The following is a 19,241-nucleotide window of genomic DNA, read 5'->3' as shown; positions in this document are numbered from 1 at the left end:
GGAACCCAGGGTGAGTATTCCATCTTTGTGAGCCCTAAGACAGGGAAATCTGAGAGCAGGTGGAAACATCTCATAGACAATAGTGGAAAGTCAGCAATTTAAATGGGAAGATTCCGGTAATAAGATACCTTCAGCCAGCAGCTGAATAACAATAATTTCTTCAACTCATTTAAACAGGGTAATGAATCCACATGGACCAGACTTCTGCATCTTTGTCTGGTCTACTCAGCAACAAGGATTCTATGTGCCTCTCCACAACTCAAATGGTGGAGTCTGTTTTCACTGCATTGCCTTTAAACTTAGAAGTAATAACTGAAATGTCAGAGACAGCAAAAGACATGGAGTCACCCATGATTCATTTGAGGAACACGACTGAAGTCACCGTGTTTATCCTGACTGGTTTCACAGATGATTTTCACCTGCAAGTCTTCCTGTTTTCCCTATTCCTGGCAGTCTATCTCTTCACTCTGGTGGGAAATTTGGGTCTGGTAGCATTGGTCATCAGTGATATCCGACTCCACAAACCCATGTACTATTTTCTTAGTGTGCTATCATTCTTGGATGCCTGCTACTCCACAGTTGTCACCCCCAAAATGTTGGCCAATTTTCTGACAAAGGATAAAACCATTTCACTTCCTGCATGTACAACACAGATGCTTCTCTTTGTTATTTTTGGGACCACGGAATCATTTCTCTTGGCAGCAATGGCTTATGACCGCTATGTGGCCATCTACAACCCCCTGCTGTATTCAGTAAGGATGTCACCCAGAGTTTATGTTCCACTCATCATTGCTTCCTATGTTGCTGGCACTTTAAATGCCATGGTACATACTGTGGCCACGTTTAGCCTGTCCTTCTGTGGATCCAATGTAATTAGGCATGTGTTCTGTGATATCCCTCCTCTCCTTGCTATCTCCTGTTCTGATACTCACACAAACCAGCTTCTACTCTTCTACTGTGTGGGCACCGTTGAGGTGGTCACCCTCCCGATTGTCCTCATCTCCTATGGCTTCATCCTGTTGACCATTCTGAGGATGCATTCTGGCGAAGGGAGGAGGAAAGTGCTCTCCACGTGTGGCTCCCACCTACTGGAGTGTCCATTTATCACGGGACAATCTTCTTCATGTACGTGAGACTGAGTTCCAGCTACACCTTGGAGCATGACATGGTGGTGTCCATATTCTATACCACTGTGATTCCCATGCTGAATCCTGTCATCTACAGTTTGAGGAACAAAGATGTCAAAGAGGCCATGAGAAGATTCTCTGAGAGAAATTGGTGTGTAAATAAAGTGAATTTTTAGAATTTTAATCCAAAATAATACCGCTTTTAAGTCTATATATCTAAGCCAAACCTAGAGAGAAGATCTGGTTCTTAGTTCATAGTCCTTGTAGTCCTGAAATATTTCCAAGTATTTATTAGCCCTCTGGGAATGTGAGGAATGTTTTGTATTATCGAGGTATATATATATGGTCAAACATGTGTATTATATAACCATTAGTGCTATGCAGTAACTGATACATACACAGATATACATACATATATACATATATGTACATATCTCTTAGGTGAGGCCTTGTAAAAATTTATTTTAAGTAAACATTAGAAATGAGGTTTAAAGTCGTATATAGTGCTTAGAGTCCTAAAATTGTACTGTTTGAAATATGCTCACATTGCTTATAATTCCCTAGCACCCACTATGAATTTAATTCCTCATTTTTCAGCTCCTCTTTTTCAGAATGCTCCTGCAAATGTTCCCCCTTTCCTGACATACTCAGACAACACTGGGCCTCTGTACGTGCCTTGGACTTGTTTGGGTCCAAACTAGATTTTTCTTCTTAATTGGGGACTGGCCTTTCTGCTGCCTGATCACAGATGATCCACTCTGAATCCAGCTCATTTAATCCAGGCTGATGCTGCCCATAACGTTTACTGAGATGGTACCTCAGGACAATGAGACCTAATACAATTACTCCTGGGAGACTAATCTATGTGGCTACTCTATGTGGCTTTTCTAAGGCCGAGATCAGCTCACTTTGATGCTGGGATCCTTGGTCCTTGGTTTCGGTCCTTGCTCAGTCCCTAGTCTTGCCTTTGTCCTGATCTATGAGGAATTTCCTTAGATTTGTGTTCAGTCCACAACGTTTACACCAAAGAAGCATGGTCTTGAATACTGACACAATCTCATTTCAGTTAAACTCATGTTTCCTTCAGCTTCATTTTGCTGAATTTATATGTGTTTCAAGGTTTCTTTACAGCAAGAGGCATTCACTGTAGATACTTTTCTTTGATCCAGCTCATTTTCATAGCAAAGGTGTGATCATTCTGAGATGTTGTCAGAAAAACTGCATCAGAACATAGCAATCAAAGCAACCTTGATCAAGAGATAATTTTTAAATGTTCATTTCCAATTCAAAATAACATTGTTTTGCTTTTATTTTCTAATTCCTTGTGATTAGTTGTAGAAATTAGATCTACCCACCTATAGTGAACCATGAAATGTTTGGCAGCAGAAGCAATACTTAAAATTTCTCCAATACTAATGCAATACAGTTTTCATAGTTACAACACCGACTATATTGTAGACATGATTATATGTGATAAAAATCAAACCATTCAAGCTAGAGAAACTTTAAATTTCTTTTGTCAGATCATGATATTTTAAGAGAGTTTTTCTGGAAGAAAGGAATAACCTACTTCAATACTATTTCCAAATCTTACTTCCCCATAAACTCAAAACTTTCTAGCATTCCAGAATCATTCTTTAGATTTCTACCATGCACTCCAGTGTCCCATAATTCCTAGGAAAAAGTTGTGGTCCAAATGGCCTTGTGGAGTATCAGTGCATTGTTGCTTAGATGAAGCAAAATAAACACTAGTTTGGAAACTAGAAGTTGAACAAAAAAATAAAATGATCTCATTTGTACCTAAAGCAATCTTTGTAAAATCATTCACAAATTCATCTAGAATTGATGTTTAGTTAGTGTGCAAGAAATTTTGCAGGTTCTCCTTTTATCTAGCAGCATCTTGGAAATCCAATGTTGTTGAAAATCAGTGGCCCAAGGATATTTTCCAAGGTAGTATAAAAGAATAGGTAACAATGGCATCCTTTCCACCTTAAGTTAATAAATGTCATTCCACATAGCTCAGTTACCTTACCCTTTAAGATTGCTCTTTGACTTTCACTTTTTATACATCTACCCTCTCTGACTGCTTGATAGATTTATTTTACTAGTTTTACTGATGAGAATTTGCTTACAATTAAGATTTGCCAATATACTGACACTGTCATGTTCATAATCACAGTAATGTGTCTGCTTGACCTCAGAGTTGTACCCACAGGCATGGAAAGGTACCTTGAACATAGGATTTAGCTAAGATATAACTGATGAGCAGTTCATGAATGAAGGAGTTACACTTGTCTGTGTGGGCTTGTCCTCTTCCATAAGCTTTGGTTAGTTCTTGTCTGTGCATTCATTCTCATACTGAGATATGCATCTGTCCCTTGGTGCATAGTTTACCTGTCACTTGCTCCCGCAACTCTCCTGTCCACCTCCAGTTCTCAAGTCTGAATTTTGTAAAACTTCTATTAAAGTTCAAGAAAATATCAGGGATCAGCACATGGTGTCACAAAGTATGTGTCTTTGGCAGGCTGAGGACTTTGAAATTAAGGAGCTGGAAAGGGCCTCAGACAACATCAGCTCTCTATTCACCCTCCACTTATCTCCTGATCCCCTTTCTCCTTCAAAGCTATTCTTATAAACTAGAATTCTTCTTCTTAAAGGTAAGTCACACAGAGTAAAACTTCCGTCACCCAAGGCAATCCATAAAACCTAGAGAAGCATGTGGCCTTCTACCACCTTTTCTATGTACAAGCTGACCGCAGGGAGATTCTATGGCCTCACTTCTGGGAAAGTATGTCATCTTACCCTCTGGAGGATTCTGATCTGTAAGCAATGGGAGGAAGTTCTCCACACAGAGAGAAGGAGAACCAGAAAGAGAGAGCATGTGAGGTCTTCCCCCCTCTGAGGACTGTCATCCACACAGCCCTTCTGCCCAGTGAGGATTCTACATGGCAGTCTATGCTTACTTGAGCTTTAAGACCCACATCAGAAATTACCCCTGTCTGGGGTTCTGTGTTTCTGCAGTTGCATATGTCATGGAAATCTTTTTTAAATTTTGGAGCAAATTATTAATACAAAGTGAGATTTTTTGTATGTTGCTGTGTGTGTATAATTACAATTCTCTCCCCTACAGTCCTTATTTCCAGATTACCTTCCCTATTTTGTGAAATCAATCTCCTAGATTATTTTCTTCTTCCTCTTCTCCTTCTCATCTTCCTTCTCCTCCTTTTTTGTCATCTCCTTTTTCTCTCTCTCTCACTCTCTCTCTCTGCTTTCCTAAATTGCTCAAATAAGAATAAACATGTGCTATCTAATCTTGTTCAATGGCTTATTTTGTTAATAATGTGGTGTCCAGTACAATCCATTTGCCTACAAATGGCATTGAGTCTTCTTCATGGCTGAAATACCTGTGTGATATTTTCTCTTTCTATCCATCTGTCCATGAGAATCTTGGCTGTTTCTATTGCTTAACTCAGGAGCCACAGTGGTGTTAACATGCTATGCATGTTTCACCAGTCTTCCAGATATATATGAAGGAGTTGTACAGCTAGATCAAGTAGCTTTACAAAAGCTTTTCATCCCCATCCAAAGAGGGGTCCTTTCCCCTTTTTTATCAACAATATTCATTGTTCTTTATATTACTGATGTCAGTCATTCTGACTGAAGTGGTGTGGAATTTCATGTTGTTTTGATTTGCATTTTCTAAAGTTCTAAAGGTATTGCACATTTTTCCGCACACCCATTGGCCATTTCTGCATCTCTATTTTAGAATTCTGTGCTCAGTTTATTGATTGTTCTCATTTATTGATGGGTCTTTTTCTCTGAATGGTTTTAAGAGTCTCTGAGTTATTTCCATATTGTAGACTTTTATCTTTTGTTGGAGAAGGAGCTAGCAGTGAGTCTTCTGCTCTGTAGGTGGTCTCTTCAGGTGGTTGATTTTGCTGTGCAGAATATTTTTAATTTGAGGCAATCCCATTTGTTTGGTTCTTGACATGATTTCCTGTGTCATCAGGTCCCATTCAGGGAGGCTTTTCATGTTTCTATGGCTTCAAGTATTTCTTCTCTATTTTCTCACAACAATTTCAAAGTTTTCAGATCTCTCTCTCTCTCTCTCTCTCTCTCTCTCTCTCCATATGTAAACTTTGATCCATTTTGCTTTGATGACAGGGAAAGAGATAGGGATCTAATTTCAACCTTCTAGGCATCCAGTATTTCCACCACCATTTACCAGAGAGGCTGTCATTTTTTCCTCATTTGGTTTTGGTCCCTCTCTCAAAATCAGATGGCTAAGGCTGCCTGCGTGTGTGCCTGTGATTTTTGCTCAGTACCACTGACATACACACCTGCTCTGACAATGTACAGCAGAGTTTTGTGTCTCTGGGTTTGCAGTGTAACTTGAGATCAGGTAGTGTGGTTTCTCCAGTATTGCTCACTTGGCTCAGGAAAGCTTGAGGTTTTCCTGGTTTTTTGTGCTTCCTTATGAATTTATGATTGTTTTTTCTAGTTCTGTGAAGAATTTTGATATTGTCATAGGGATCACATTGAATTACAGATCACTTTTGGAAATATAGCCATTTTAATGATGTAATTTCTACCCATCTATGAACAAAAGAGGTATTTCCAAATTCGAGTATCTTATTCAATTTCTTTCTGCAGTCTTGTTTTTAGAGGTCTGGATCTTTCCCAGTTAGTTCAATTCCTAAGTATTTTATTTTGTATCTTGAATCTATTTGAATAGCATTGTTTTCTTGATTTCTTCCATAGCAGGATCATTATTGGGGTACACAAAAGCTATTGGTTATTGTGTTTACAGTTTATATCCTGCAATTTTCCTGAATTTACTTTCATCAGATCTCAAGATCTTCTGGTGCAACTTTTAGTGTCTTCTATATAAAGGGTTCTGTGTTTGGTAAACAGGGATAATCTCTCTTCTTCCTTTCCTGCATGCAGCCCTTTTATTTCTCCCTTTTTCCTAATTATCCTGGTGAAAGTTTCCAGCACTAGACTCACAGTAGTGCTGAGAGAGGACACCTCTGTCTCATTCCTGGCATTAGAGGATCTGATTTTAGTCATTCCCTATGTTGTGTGATGTTAGCTTTGCTCAAATTAAAGAGCAGTTCTTCCATCCCTTTTTTCCTTCATGTTATTCTTTTTTCATGAAGGGAAGTTACAATTTGTGAAGGCCTCTTCTATGTCTATTAAGAAGGTCATGTGGTTTCAGGCCTCACTTCTGTTTATGTGATGGAACATATATATTGATTTTTGTATGTTGAACCATTCTTAAATCACTGTGATGAAAATGCTTTGGTCAGACTGTGTGATCTTTTCAGTGTGCTGGGGAGTATGTTATTCAATTTCCAGATGTATCTAAAATTTCTGTGATTTCTTTTGTTTTTATTCTAATTTCACTGTGCTATGTTCTGATAACATAAATGAAATGATTTTGATTTTCTTGTATTTATTTAAGTAGCCTTTATGGACCAGTATGTGGTGTATTGTGGAGAAAGCTCCATGTACTGCTGTCAATAATGTGCATTCTGCTGTAGTACTGTGGAGCACTGCCTAGATGACTATTGAGTCCATTTGTGCAAATCTGTGTACCATCTCTGATGTATCTTTCTACATTTTTTAATTTGATCTATTAGTGAGAATGGAGCACTGAGCCTGCCACTATGGCTCTGCTGGTGTTTATTTTTTTCTTTTAAGTCCAGTAGTGTGTTTGTGTGTTTGTTTTATGAATTAGGTGCATCAAATTGTTCCACTACTATCTATAATCATTTGGAAGCAAAAACAGTTGTTCATATTTTTCAGTCGTGTATTGTGATCTTCTAAAAATGATATTTCTATTATATAGCATTCTGACCTGGTACCCTAAACTCCATGATAATATCTTAAATCATTTCAGACAAATAACTTCCGTTACATAAGCTGTGCAGTGATGTAAGAAAACAATTAAGCAATTGCAAATATAGCTTACATGTTTCTGAATGCCACTGGATTATATTATCCTTATTTAATAACATGATATAAGTGTTCTCTAGCCTATATCATGAAGAAAACATTAGTCTTAATTTAATTACAATTGAAGAATTTCTCTGTAAGTCAAATAATTTTTAACTGTTGTTTACAAACTCTTAGATTCAATAGTCTGCCTTCTCTACAAAAAATGACAGCATCATTTGTCCAAATCATAGAAATGCGTATAAATGAAAGTAAAGTAAAAGCATACCTTATAAAATTGAATGGAGGGGCTAGGGATTTAGCTCAGTGGTTCCGCTCCCTTCCATGCAAGTGCAGGGACCCAAGTTCAGTCCTCAATACCAAAAAAAAAAAATTGAACGGAAGAGGAACCCATTACTGTATGAAATTACTGAGACATTTACAATGAATGATGAGACAAAACAGCATATTGAAGAAAACACATTTATTAAATAAAATTGCAAAGAAAAACAACTAGGAATACCTTCAAGGATCGATTCTAAAAACATAGTTAACAAAGGAAAAATAAATCATAATTTTTATAGGGTTTATGCGGAATGTTATTTTTTGAAAGATTTAGAAATTTGTTTAATATTGTACACATTTAAAAGATTTGAACAAACTAATTAATAGTGGAGTTGGTAAAACTTCAACATATCCCTAATTTTAAAAATAGAAATATTGCAGTTATCTTTACACACTCAAAATGATAAAATATAATTTATGAAAGCTAATTTAAATTTCAACAAATAAATAATATAATCCTATAAACAATCCATGTAATAGTTTTTTTGTTGTTTTTTTGTTTTTTGTTTTTTTGGTACCGGGGATTGAACTCCGGTCCTTGCGCTGGAGCAGCTAGTTTTTTAAAAATAGTTACATTAAAAGTTTACCTGGAAAATGAAACAATACAGTAAAAAATAACTTTAAAGCACCAAAGAGAAATTTAAAGTTGCAAGTAGAGACGGAATAGACAGAATATTTTTTTAAAAGATTTTATTTCTCCTCTTGACCTAAGATTATAGAATGCCACGTATTCTAAATTCATCATGTGTCCTTTTTTTTGCAACTTTCACAATTAAAAATGTGAAATAAATGAAGCACACTGTGCAGTAATTTATCACAACCACAGAGAAATCAGCAAACAGACAAAGGGGCAGGGGCCGAAGCTTCTTGTCCCATCTCAGAAAGCTGCGGTTAGACATGGGGAGAAGGTACACGCCTAACACACGCTACTGCATGCAGGTTTTTAACTCGGTAAATTCACAGCATTTCAGGTTTAACATATTACACAATCAGAGTCTCAGTTTTTCCCATCTATTGAGAACATATTTATCAGAAAAATTTCAGTTACAAAGAGATTATTAGATGTTAAAATTTTAAGTGACTACAGAAAGCAGCAACAAGTACACAGGAAATGACAGAAACCATGCATAGCACATATAGCAATATAGATGGTGCTAGCCATTTATTTAAAAGAAGATGTACAATATCGTTAAAATTTGCCATTGCATTTCTTATTTAATAATTTTCTTTTTTGCCAAATTGTTCTAACTTTAACATAGATCACTTTCTTATGACTTAATTCTAGTTCAATATTTTACTTTATTTTAAATCCAAAATAGGTAATTGCAGGCCTCTTGTTTTTTTTTTTTTTTTTCTGTTAGCTTTTTGTACATTAGCCAATTCAATTTACCCAAAGAAATCTGCAAAACATTGAGGAATAATCTTCAAAATGGATATGCATTAGGATATGTTAGGAATGAGTGTTGGTGGCACAGGGGTGAGCAGAGCTGCTTTCATAATATGCTAGGGATTCAAGTCTCCTGATAATAATGGGCAACATTTACTTTTATCACCCTAAAAATTTCACATCCATCTCCTGATCAGATGATGTTGGAAATATATATCTAGTTCAGTTGAGGGGAAATAGTCACAAACTTTTAGTAAATTAATGAAGGTTATTCAGCATAAAGTTTCCAGATCTAGAAGCCGAATGCTTGAATGTTGGATTTGAAAGGAATTGTTATTAACTTGACTGCTCTTATTCTCTACTTTATAAACACAATGATGTATGAAAAAATACAGATCTGTTTTCTTATAAAATTTCCCAAAATTAGAGAAAGCCTGAATACTGTATGATATTTTTTTAAATGGCACACATATTTTCCTCTGTTGCACATTAGATGTCCTTAAAATCCCATGTAGACAATGGATCTAACATGTACTTGATGATTTCGAATTTCAGTACGAATTTCTAAAATAATGCTCATGGCACTGTCCAAGATCATGCTTAGTTAAGGAAGAGAACTTGAGCAGCACGAAGAGATGTAGTTGTTTTCAGAGAGAGACCAAAAGCTTCCCCAAAGGAAAATGAAAAGAGAGTCTAAATGCTGACCTTCTCTGTTATTTTAATTGCTTGAAGCCCACTCTCTTCTGCAGGACTCTCAGGGCAGCGTGCTTCACTTCTTTGTTTCTGAGACTGTAAATGAGAGGGTTCAGCATAGGGATCACAGTCCTGTAAAACACAGAAGCCACCTGATCCCTTCCCAAGGAGTAGGACGTCTTCGGTTTTAGGTAAGTAAACATCATAGTGCTGTAGAAGATGGTGACTCCCAGGAGATGGGAGGCACAGGTGGAGAAGGCTTTTTTCTTTCCATCAGTGGAATTAATTTTCAGGATGGTAGAGAGAATGGACAGATAGGATCCAGATATGGTGATGAAGGACAGCACTAAATTGGAGCCAGCACAAATGTATACAATGATTTCAGCCTCATGTGTGTCACTGCAGGACAGGGCTAAAACTGGGGATGTGTCCCAGAAAAAGTACTGGATGACATTAGAGTTGCAGAAGTGCAGTCTGCTATGGGAAACCGCACCCAAAGTGGCATCCACAAATCCAAGTACATAGGAGCCAGCAAGCAGGCCACAGCACAGTCTTGTGGACATAATGACTGGATAGTGCAGGGGGCAGCAGATAGCTACATAGCGATCATAGGCCATGGAGGAGAGAAGCAAACATTCGGCAGTGCCAAAGACTATAAAAAAAGAATATCTGTGTGAAGCAGCCCAGGAAGGAGATGCTCTTGGTGGAAGTCAGTAAGCTCTGTAAGGTTTTAGGGGTGAAGACGCTTGAGTAGCTGAGGTCGGGAAATGAGAGGTGAGTGAGAAAAAAGTACATGGGGGTGTGAAGCTGAGGATCCAGGGGAATGATCAGTGTCATCCCCGCGTTCCCCAGCACTGTGACCAGGTAAATCAGGAGGAAGAGCCCGGAGAGGACCAGCTGTGTCTCTGCAGAGTCCGTCAGCCCCATGAGGATGAAGTCAGTCACACTGGTGGAGTTCCTTCTACTCATGGTGTCCTGCTGTTGAACAGTCAAATACTTACCTAGAGTGACTGCTAAAAGGTTCCATTAGTCTGGATGGCAATTTTTTTTGGTACCAGGGATCAAACTCAGGACCTTGCATTTGCGAGGCTGCCAGTGGCACCACTTAACTAAATCCTTGGCCCTATGTTTAGGGCTATATATGCTTAGTTTAGCATTTCTAGAAGTGGACAGAAACTTTACTGAATAGGAATAAAAATATTCCATTGTCATACACAGAGATATAGTTATAAATTGACATTTGATTCTGATATAATAAAAGTTTATATCCTATGGAATTAGCATACACCTGATACCATTCTACATGCTTCCCTGTAGAAATACATTTAATCCACATGTCAACTTTATGGTATACTTACTATTATCCCGTATTTTCAGATCATAAGAAGGGCACAGAACATAACTTGTGAAGTGAGAGCAATTACATCCCCACCTTGGAATTCTCCAAGGGACTTTGCCTCAGGAGGGTATGCTCACACTGTTTACAACTTGTCTTAGCAAACATGGGAAATGATATAAAAAGCTATGAGTAAAAATGTAGTGTATTATTTATTATCATTTGGTTCCCAGTGCTACTTGATATTAAATACAAGTAAATTTCACTTTATAGGGAACTTATGTGGGGCACATTAAGATTTTAAATCCCATAGACTACAGTACTGCTGAATATATCCAAATTGAAAGGGTAACATGACTCTTTAAATATTAAGATGCTTTAAAAGATAGGCTGCTGCCCCCATTTCCTCCTCTAGAGAGAAAACATGTACCTGCTTCTTCCTCCTGGACTCAGGTGACAGACAGGAAGCAATGCTCTGTCAGAAAAATGCCATGTGCCTCTGAGAAGAAGGTGCAGGTGTGGACCTACAGCAGGAGGTCAAGGTCGGGTTTCATTTACACCAGGGTGGAAGGCAGATGGCACTGACCTGGACTTAGAAGCCCTCACACCCCGAGCCTGGGAGACGGAGATCAGAGGCAGTGAGGGGCTAGCGATGAGCAAATGCTTGTCTTTCAATCAAAATAATCGAATTTTAAAATTTCAATTGAAATAAATTTTGTCCCATTTTGGGGAGTGGGAGAAGGGGACAACACCGCAACTCCAGTTACAATGTGCTTTTCTAACTTGGTCATTCAGTCAGACTTCTTCCAAATATATATTTTCAAAATATACACACTACTTATACACTTTGGTTCCACCATCTTTATATTCTCAATTTATAAATACTGTACTAATATTGCTTATGATAAGTTTTATATGTACATATTTGCATATTCTTCTGATAAAATTCCTATTTCATTTTATCTGACCCCAAACTCTCTAGTTTTAAGTATGATACTTAAGGTGAAAAAACCCCACAATTATCCACCTAGAAATTTTAAAATTTCAAATTTTTTTCAGAAAGACGATAACAATATAGGAAGCTGACACATTCTGTGATATTTGCTTTCCTTGATGCGTTACTTTGATTTGTGCATTCTTTCCCATTACATGAATTAAATCACTCTAGAAATTTTGTTCCTGTCTTGATCAAATGGATACTTTACCAAGAAGCCTTGTCTGGAAAGAACTCCACAGAACAACTGTGAATGTAACCAGAGCAGGTTTCATCTTTTCCCTTGGAAGTCCCAGAAAGAAGGGCATAAACGTGTTCTCCCATGATACTCTAAATTGTAGCTCAACTTTCTTTATTTACTTTTTAAATTGACACACAGTTATATAAGTTTGAAGAGAAAATATTTATATGCAGTAGTGGTCTGTTGGAATTTTTTTTTAAACTAAGGTGGTGAAGATGAAATTTCCAGACAAATATTTGTTTTATGACTGATTTATCAAAGATGGAATAATAAATATTTTCACTGTGAAATAGTTTTACTAGTAAAAGTATGATTCTGTCAGAGGAGTAGCATGTTAATTAGCAAAAATAGAAAACAACAAAACTGAATTATGATAAAAACCAAGGCTTGTTACCACTTTGTTTATATATTAGTAATTTCTCCTGATTATTTCCCAGGGTCCCCATAAAGCTAGATTTACATAATTATCACAATACAAAGGCCACATTTCCTGTGAATCCTTTACATGAACTATCCAGAAGAAAGAAATACCTACAGGTGGAAGCAGGTTCCCAGGCGCACAGGCTGGTGAAGGAGGGGAAGAAAGTAGTCCAGGAGTCATCTGGGGTGGTGGAAATGTTTGGGAACATTTATGTATAGAATCTTAAACAGTAAATTTTTTTTAGAGATTTTCAAAACTCCTGCACCCTATAAATACCTAAGTATTCAGAAAGATGTGAAAACTAGACTCTGAATTGCTACTGTTTCCACATCTGCTTAGTCGACAGAACTGGATTGAAGTGGTGGCTGATCAACATCATGGGAGTAATTATTGCCTTAAACAACTGTCATGTATTTGCATTTTTTTATTGATTGATTATTTATCTGAGACAGGGTCTCGCTCCGTATTCCAGTCTGGACATGAAATCACTGTGGAGCCCAGGCTGGGATGAAGTCTCCTTCATTCTCTGGAGGGTTGGGTTCACAGGCCTGCGCCACTGAGCCCAGCGTTCAACCACTGCTTTTCAAACATTTGATTTTATGTCACATGGATTGTATCTCAATACAATTATTTAAATGAGGTTATGCCTAAATTTACATGTTTGGCATCTGTGTGGCTTTTTAGTAAAATTTTAATCAAATATTTTACTCATATTTAAGTGCATTCTTAATAATTCATTAGTGTTATTACATGCAATATGCTTACTGTCTTTGTCATTGTATCATTGCTAGTTTTTATTTTCCAGAGAGGAAGATAACTTCTGTCTAAGAGAGAGAGAAGGGGGACTGCAAAGAGGGTTGCCCGCCCACCCCACTTTCAAAGATGTTTTATACAGCAAAGCCATGTGGTGAAGTGGGTATAAAGTGAGACAAAAATATAAGACCCAATGGAAATTTACAAGGTGGGTATGAGGTGGGAGAAAACCATGGCCAATCAATACGATTACAAGGATAGTCACCCAGGTAATATTGGTTAAATGGGGATCAAATGGGGAAAAAAGTCTCGTAGCAAGCATACAATGAACTGAGCAAGGATTTTTGGTGGAAAGGGGTGGGATCTTCCTTGGAAGATCTTTGTTCCCCACCCAGGTGATTGATACCTATTTAGATTTATTAGTCCCATATCGTTTCTCGGCCTTTTGGCTAAGATCAAATGTAGATTTATTAGTTCTATTTATCCTACATGGGTGTCATAGTTTCTCTCCTTTTACAATTGTGGCCTTCAGGGAATGAGACTTCGTTGTCCTCCATGTTGGCTCCTTGATTATCCTCCATGCTGGGTCCTGGTTGGCTGGCCCTGTCTAACTTCCTACAAGACTTCTAATTAACTTACCTATCTATAATATTCCCCCCTCTGAAGAAGTACCCCTAACTGCTGTGAGGGGGCAAAGGGGCCAAGACTGTTATGGCTGCTTCTGGCTGAAGAGAGTCGTAGTTGTGATCAGCAGTTAGTTACTCTACAGAGAGTCTGTCTAAAGGCCCTCGATAGCCTCCAGATGTTTTCATCTTGCATAGGCTTATAGATTGGTGTCTGGAGGAGACAAAGCCAAAGAAACTGTTAAGAATACATGAGCCAAATTATAAGGTCAGCAGGATAGCTATGAATATAGCCAACAAGTGTTTCTACTGGGAGGAATAATAACCTCTCACAAAGAGGATAAGGAGACGGTCCAAGGGACTTCAGAATTTAACATAGATGTCACATTGTGTAGTTTAGCAGTTATGAGCTGTTTACAAGGTCGATCTGGTGGAGCCCAGTAACAAGTCTAGCACATTTGTCATTGGTTCCAACTGTGTGACTGCTTGGAGTTTGGCAGCATCTAGGCAAGAATAAATGAATCTTTCAAGCAATTAGAGCATGCATAATCTGAGCACAAGCACACTAGAATGGAAGGGCAGGTTGCGGAGAAAGTCACTCTTAGAAATTGAAATAGTGATTGCAACCTGCTCGCTCTTAGAGTCTTTCATGGATGGGGTGAAGTCTCTAGTTTTAGCTGTGAGATAAAAGACAATTTGAAGCAGAAATTTCTAATGAGGTGTTTTCAAAATAGTTTGTACTTGCAAATAACCCAATTTAAAAATATATATCATTAACTCAGATGGTTCTTCTAAATTTTAGATTTCTGGTAGATATGGCACTATTACTTGCATTTTCTTAAGTGAAAACACACTTGCATTTCATAATCACTATTATGCAGGCATTCACTGGACTTTAAATATATTTGCATTAGTTGGTCATGAATGTATTTTTACTTCAAAAATCATATTTTAAAAGACTAATTGTAATTCTGTGGATACAGATCCTCTGCTGATGAATCTTGATCCTGGTCCAAAAGAGCTTTCTCCTCTCTGGAGGGAAACACAGTCCTACTCTCTGTGTTTTACAGGAAGTACTCCTGTAAACTGACGTACATATGAGCAAGTATGGTAAAACTGTATGCACGCAGAAAATCTTTAATGATACACTAGTGAATGTTTTATTGTGTAAATTTCTTTTTTCTATTGCTCCATCCATGTTAATATTTTTAGTTGGAAACTATTCATTGATTTAAACTTGTTAGATATTTATAAATTGTTTTTTTTCAAAATATCTACTACATTTATAGCTACACCAATATGAAAATATTTTCATTTTTCCTTCTGCTTACTATCACTTTGAAGTCATGAAGTGTTGCATTTGTATCAGTTTTATAACTGTATGAGTGCCTGATATCAATTTGTATTTATACTTCAAAATTGCTGATCATTATTAAAGTAATATACATACATTATTCATAAGAGTATTCTACTTCTGGATTTGCTATGTGTTCTTACCCCACTTTCCTGTGGGTTATGAGCCTTTTGTTTACTACTTCAGCAGATGTATCACTATATGTATTTCGGTAGCTTTTGTCTTACTACAGTTATGATTCATATGATGCAGACTTGAAAGCTCATAAAGCACAAAACTCATCATTCTTTGTAATTTGGGTCGCATTTAAGGAATACTTCCATATATATCCGAATAATCCCATAGATCACAGAGATGTGCTAACTTCCATTGCTTGAGTGTGTACCACTGAGGGATATCGATGGCCAGGACTCAGTCTGACTTTGAGTGAAGAAACTATATGACATCGCAGGGCAGAGCTCCTCAAAGAGATGAAAGCAACTTTTGCACAGCCAAAGATTGCCATAGGAGATTTTGTGCATCGATGCTATTGAGGTGCTATTTAAATTACTTAAGCATATTTGAGGAAAATGGCCTTTGTACTTTGTGGTCTCGGGCTACTCTTATTCTCTGATTAATGAAGCAAACTCGAGGGAAAATGAGGTTACAAAATAAAAATTTAAAATCATGAGTTACAAGGGAAGCAAAGGCGGGGAAAGCAGGCAGCTCAGCCCTCCTCCAGAGCCCTACCTAGGGGTGGAAATGCGGCCCGCTGAGCCCTTTCTCTGTCTTCCTCCTAGGACCCCCACAGGGAGGCTGGGGCCAGCGGTGAGGGCGGAGCAGCGCAGCTCAGAAGACAGCAGCCAAGCCCGCGTGGGGTCCGGGCGCAGGGACTCCCTCAGGGGACCTGGGCCTCGGTCCAGGGGAGCCAAAGCTGTCCGTCCGTGTGAGACAGGAACGTCCTTTCGGGGAACATTTCGTGTCTCAGTACAATCTTGAGAAACGCTGACAGAGACCCAGTGGTCGGTGAGAAAGGAAGAAGTGGGGCTGCTGCCTGCGCCGTGGATAACAGAATGCAGTGGGGATGAACTCACCCCACGGCCAGCCTCACGGACACCAGGACTCTGCCCAGGTCGTGCGCGGTGTGCAGACCTCTTGTGCTGTGGCTCGCTGGTCACATGGACTTCAGCAGGGAGGAGAGGCCTCCGAGTGGAGGCTGGCAGCGTCCAGGCCGTGGAAATGCTCCGGGTGAGAGCGCTGGCTTTGCTGTGGATTAAGCGGTGTCGTCAGCTCAGCAGATACTACTGAGACTGTGGGATTGCAGCCGTGTTACAGCACTGAGCTGTTCCCTCAGCCTGAAGCACTAAAGCTTTGGTTCAGGGCTGATGGGTTTTGAGAAAGCGATTGGATCATGCAGCCTACAGCATCACTTAATGGAGCATATTGATGTCTGTACTCTATTCATGTTAATAATAGCCTGATGGCATCATTGGGAGTGATGACAAGGGGAACAGGGCCTGCTGAGGGAGGGTGTCCTGGGGTGAACTTGAGGACCCTGTCTGGTCCCAGCCGCTCTTCTCTGGCCTGCCCACCCTCTCTGACTCCTGGCTGCCATCATGTGAGCAACTGGCCTCTGGCTGCACTTTTCACCAGGTTTCTGCCTTGCTGCAAGCCCACAGCAACCGTGCAGCAGACCATGGACTGAGGGCTGAATCCTGAGCCAAAAGGAGCCTTTTGTCTTTTAATGTTTATGTCAGATGCTTACTCAGATTTTAACGATCCAAGAATCCAAGGCTTTTACAAATCCCTGACAAATATTAGCAATAGAAGTCTGTATTTACTTAAGTGACAAGAATACTTATTTTGAATTCTGTGTAAGATTACCTTTGATTTTACATATATATCCATTAGTCTTTCTTATTTATTTAGGCATAAATTTCATATGAATAATATTGAAACTTTTTATATATCCCTTCCTAATTCCATGAATTCTACTCATTTCCAGTTAAATCTTTTACCTGATTTAAACACTATCAACCATGTGTATTACTTATTTGTTAATTTATGTATTCATCAACAAAATATTCTGTAATATTTCAGAAATTTATGCAATTTTTCTAATACACTATGTGTGCTTATCCTCAAATTTATTGTATTACTTGTTTTTTGTTTTGAACTCTTGTGTGTTAATTTGCTTATCTATAGGGTATCGTCATATTTTGCTGAGTGTATAAACTTATTAGAAGTTTCTAAATTATTTGCCAGAATGTCCCTGGTGTTAAAATCCCACCGGAACAGCTGAGGGGTTTACTTTGCTTTCTTGCCCTCAGGTTCTACTTCACAGCTTTTCAATTTATTGAAAAAGTTTATTACAGTGAAGAGTGTTTGATGTGACCTTACATTTACAATTTTCAGGTTACCTTTAAAGAGAAGTATAGATATCAATCCTGAGAGATTTCTTTATTTGGAGTTATTATTTGTATGTATTTGTTATCCAATGCCCCATGGGTTACTAGCTTTTAATTTATTAATTTAACAAATGCATAATTATCAAGGCTGTGGCTTATTCTTGTACTACTTTCATGATTGATTCTTCTGAGGCAAATTTAAGCTTGAATACATCTAAAATCCATCATTACTTGTAATTTCAATTTGTGCAAGTAACTCTTCAATGCCTAGAAATATCCACGCAAGTAGACATGTGTATGAGCTCACGTACACCAGGTCAGTCCCCGAGTGCAGTGTTTGATGAAATACAGATCATGGACAGAATGATCATAACTGAGTGTTAACCTTTGAAAGGAGGCATTCCATGATATCACAAGGGATTGCCTGCTACAAGAGTGAAATAACTTTTATGGTGTTATGTAAGAATATGTTTGGGTGGGAGAGGTTTTGTGTTTGGAATGTGTTGTGGTGGTATTGAAATGTATCAATCACATTTTTAAAAAATATCTTGGGGTTGCTTTCCATGTCCTGAGGTGTTATCCAATAATAAGTAATGAATAAAGGGAATCACGAATGGGTTCACAAGATACTAATTGAAATGGAATGAATTAAGATGAAAGTGAGGAAGGGAAAATGCAATGGCTTTGTCTCTGAGGAAGGCCGGGGCTGCAGGGACCATGAGGTGAGGGAGCAGGACTGAGCTTCAGCCAGCAGAGCCCATTTCCGGTCATTTCCTTCCAGAGCCAGGCAGTGAGGAAATGGCCTAGGCAAGGGCAACACAGCTGGGTACAGGGGGACAGAAAGCAGAGAGAAGCTCTGAGCAGAGGGCAGACTGAGGGAAGGCTCCTAACTGAGGGTGTGGACTCCGGTCTGCAGAGAGATGAATCCAGCAGGGAGTTCTGTCTCATTAAATGAATTGTGATTGTGCTGTTGTGGCCATGTTTAAGTGCAGTCCTGACAAATGCCGATGACCCAGGCTATCAGCATAGAGACTGGGTTTCGTGCCTGTGCTCTGGATGGATGTATACTAAAAGTGGTCGAGCTTCAAACTTACCAATCAGCCCAGTGATGATCCACAGAAATCTGAAGACCACGGTTGGCAATGCAGTTGCTGCATATGGCAGAGAATGCAGGAAACTGCTTCAAATTGGAGTTAAGTACCAATAGCTCTAGGGAAAACAGTCTGATTATGGGAGCAATATTTATTTCCTGTTGCTTACACAGTGTTGATCAAGCCAGTCAGACAAACCTACAAAATTCTTTATAGATGTATTTAGGGGAAACTAAGACACAATTTAGTTTGGCTGGGGAAGGTAGTACGCAGCATGCTGAAGGTCACATATGTACAGGCCATGTGTGTAGTGCACATGGCAGCGGTAACAGCATCTGAGTATGGACACATAAACACATATTGATATGAGCACTATGAAAGCAGATGGGTGATAGTTTATCTCTGGTATCAGTGAGTCACAGGAGAATATGATTTGTGTTCATTATCTGAAATAGTCACAAAGGAGAGAGGCATTAGGGAATTAAACATTTTCATATTCTCTTTATATTGACATACAGAATCTCAGTTTTAATTTTGGCACCAATTTTCAGG

General features: G+C 38.6%; 2 protein-coding genes across 2 annotated transcripts; one reads left to right on the top strand and one right to left on the bottom strand.

The window, feature by feature from the left end:
• Positions 1–317: 317 nt before the first annotated feature.
• Positions 318–1,303, top strand: LOC101713110 (olfactory receptor 5T9). The gene is given in 2 exon segments (XM_004869814.2): positions 318–1,083; positions 1,086–1,303. Coding segments are annotated over 2 exon segments (984 nt in total).
• Positions 1,304–10,095: 8,792 nt separating this feature from the next.
• Positions 10,096–10,458, bottom strand: LOC147820679 (olfactory receptor 8H2-like). Its single transcript, XM_087203787.1, has one exon. The coding sequence runs from the start codon at positions 10,456–10,458 to the stop codon at positions 10,096–10,098; it is 363 nt and encodes a 120-aa protein (XP_087059913.1).
• Between the last annotated feature and the right edge of the window lie 8,783 nt (positions 10,459–19,241).

The sequence above is a fragment of the Heterocephalus glaber genome, unplaced genomic scaffold (genome assembly GCF_053883595.1).
Source record: "Heterocephalus glaber isolate CG9 unplaced genomic scaffold, H.glaber_assembly_v1.0 deba00001806, whole genome shotgun sequence".
NCBI classification, from domain to species: domain Eukaryota; kingdom Metazoa; phylum Chordata; class Mammalia; order Rodentia; family Bathyergidae; genus Heterocephalus; species Heterocephalus glaber.
The sequence above is the reverse complement of the archived record's forward strand: the minus strand, read 5'-3'. Positions and strand labels throughout refer to the sequence as shown.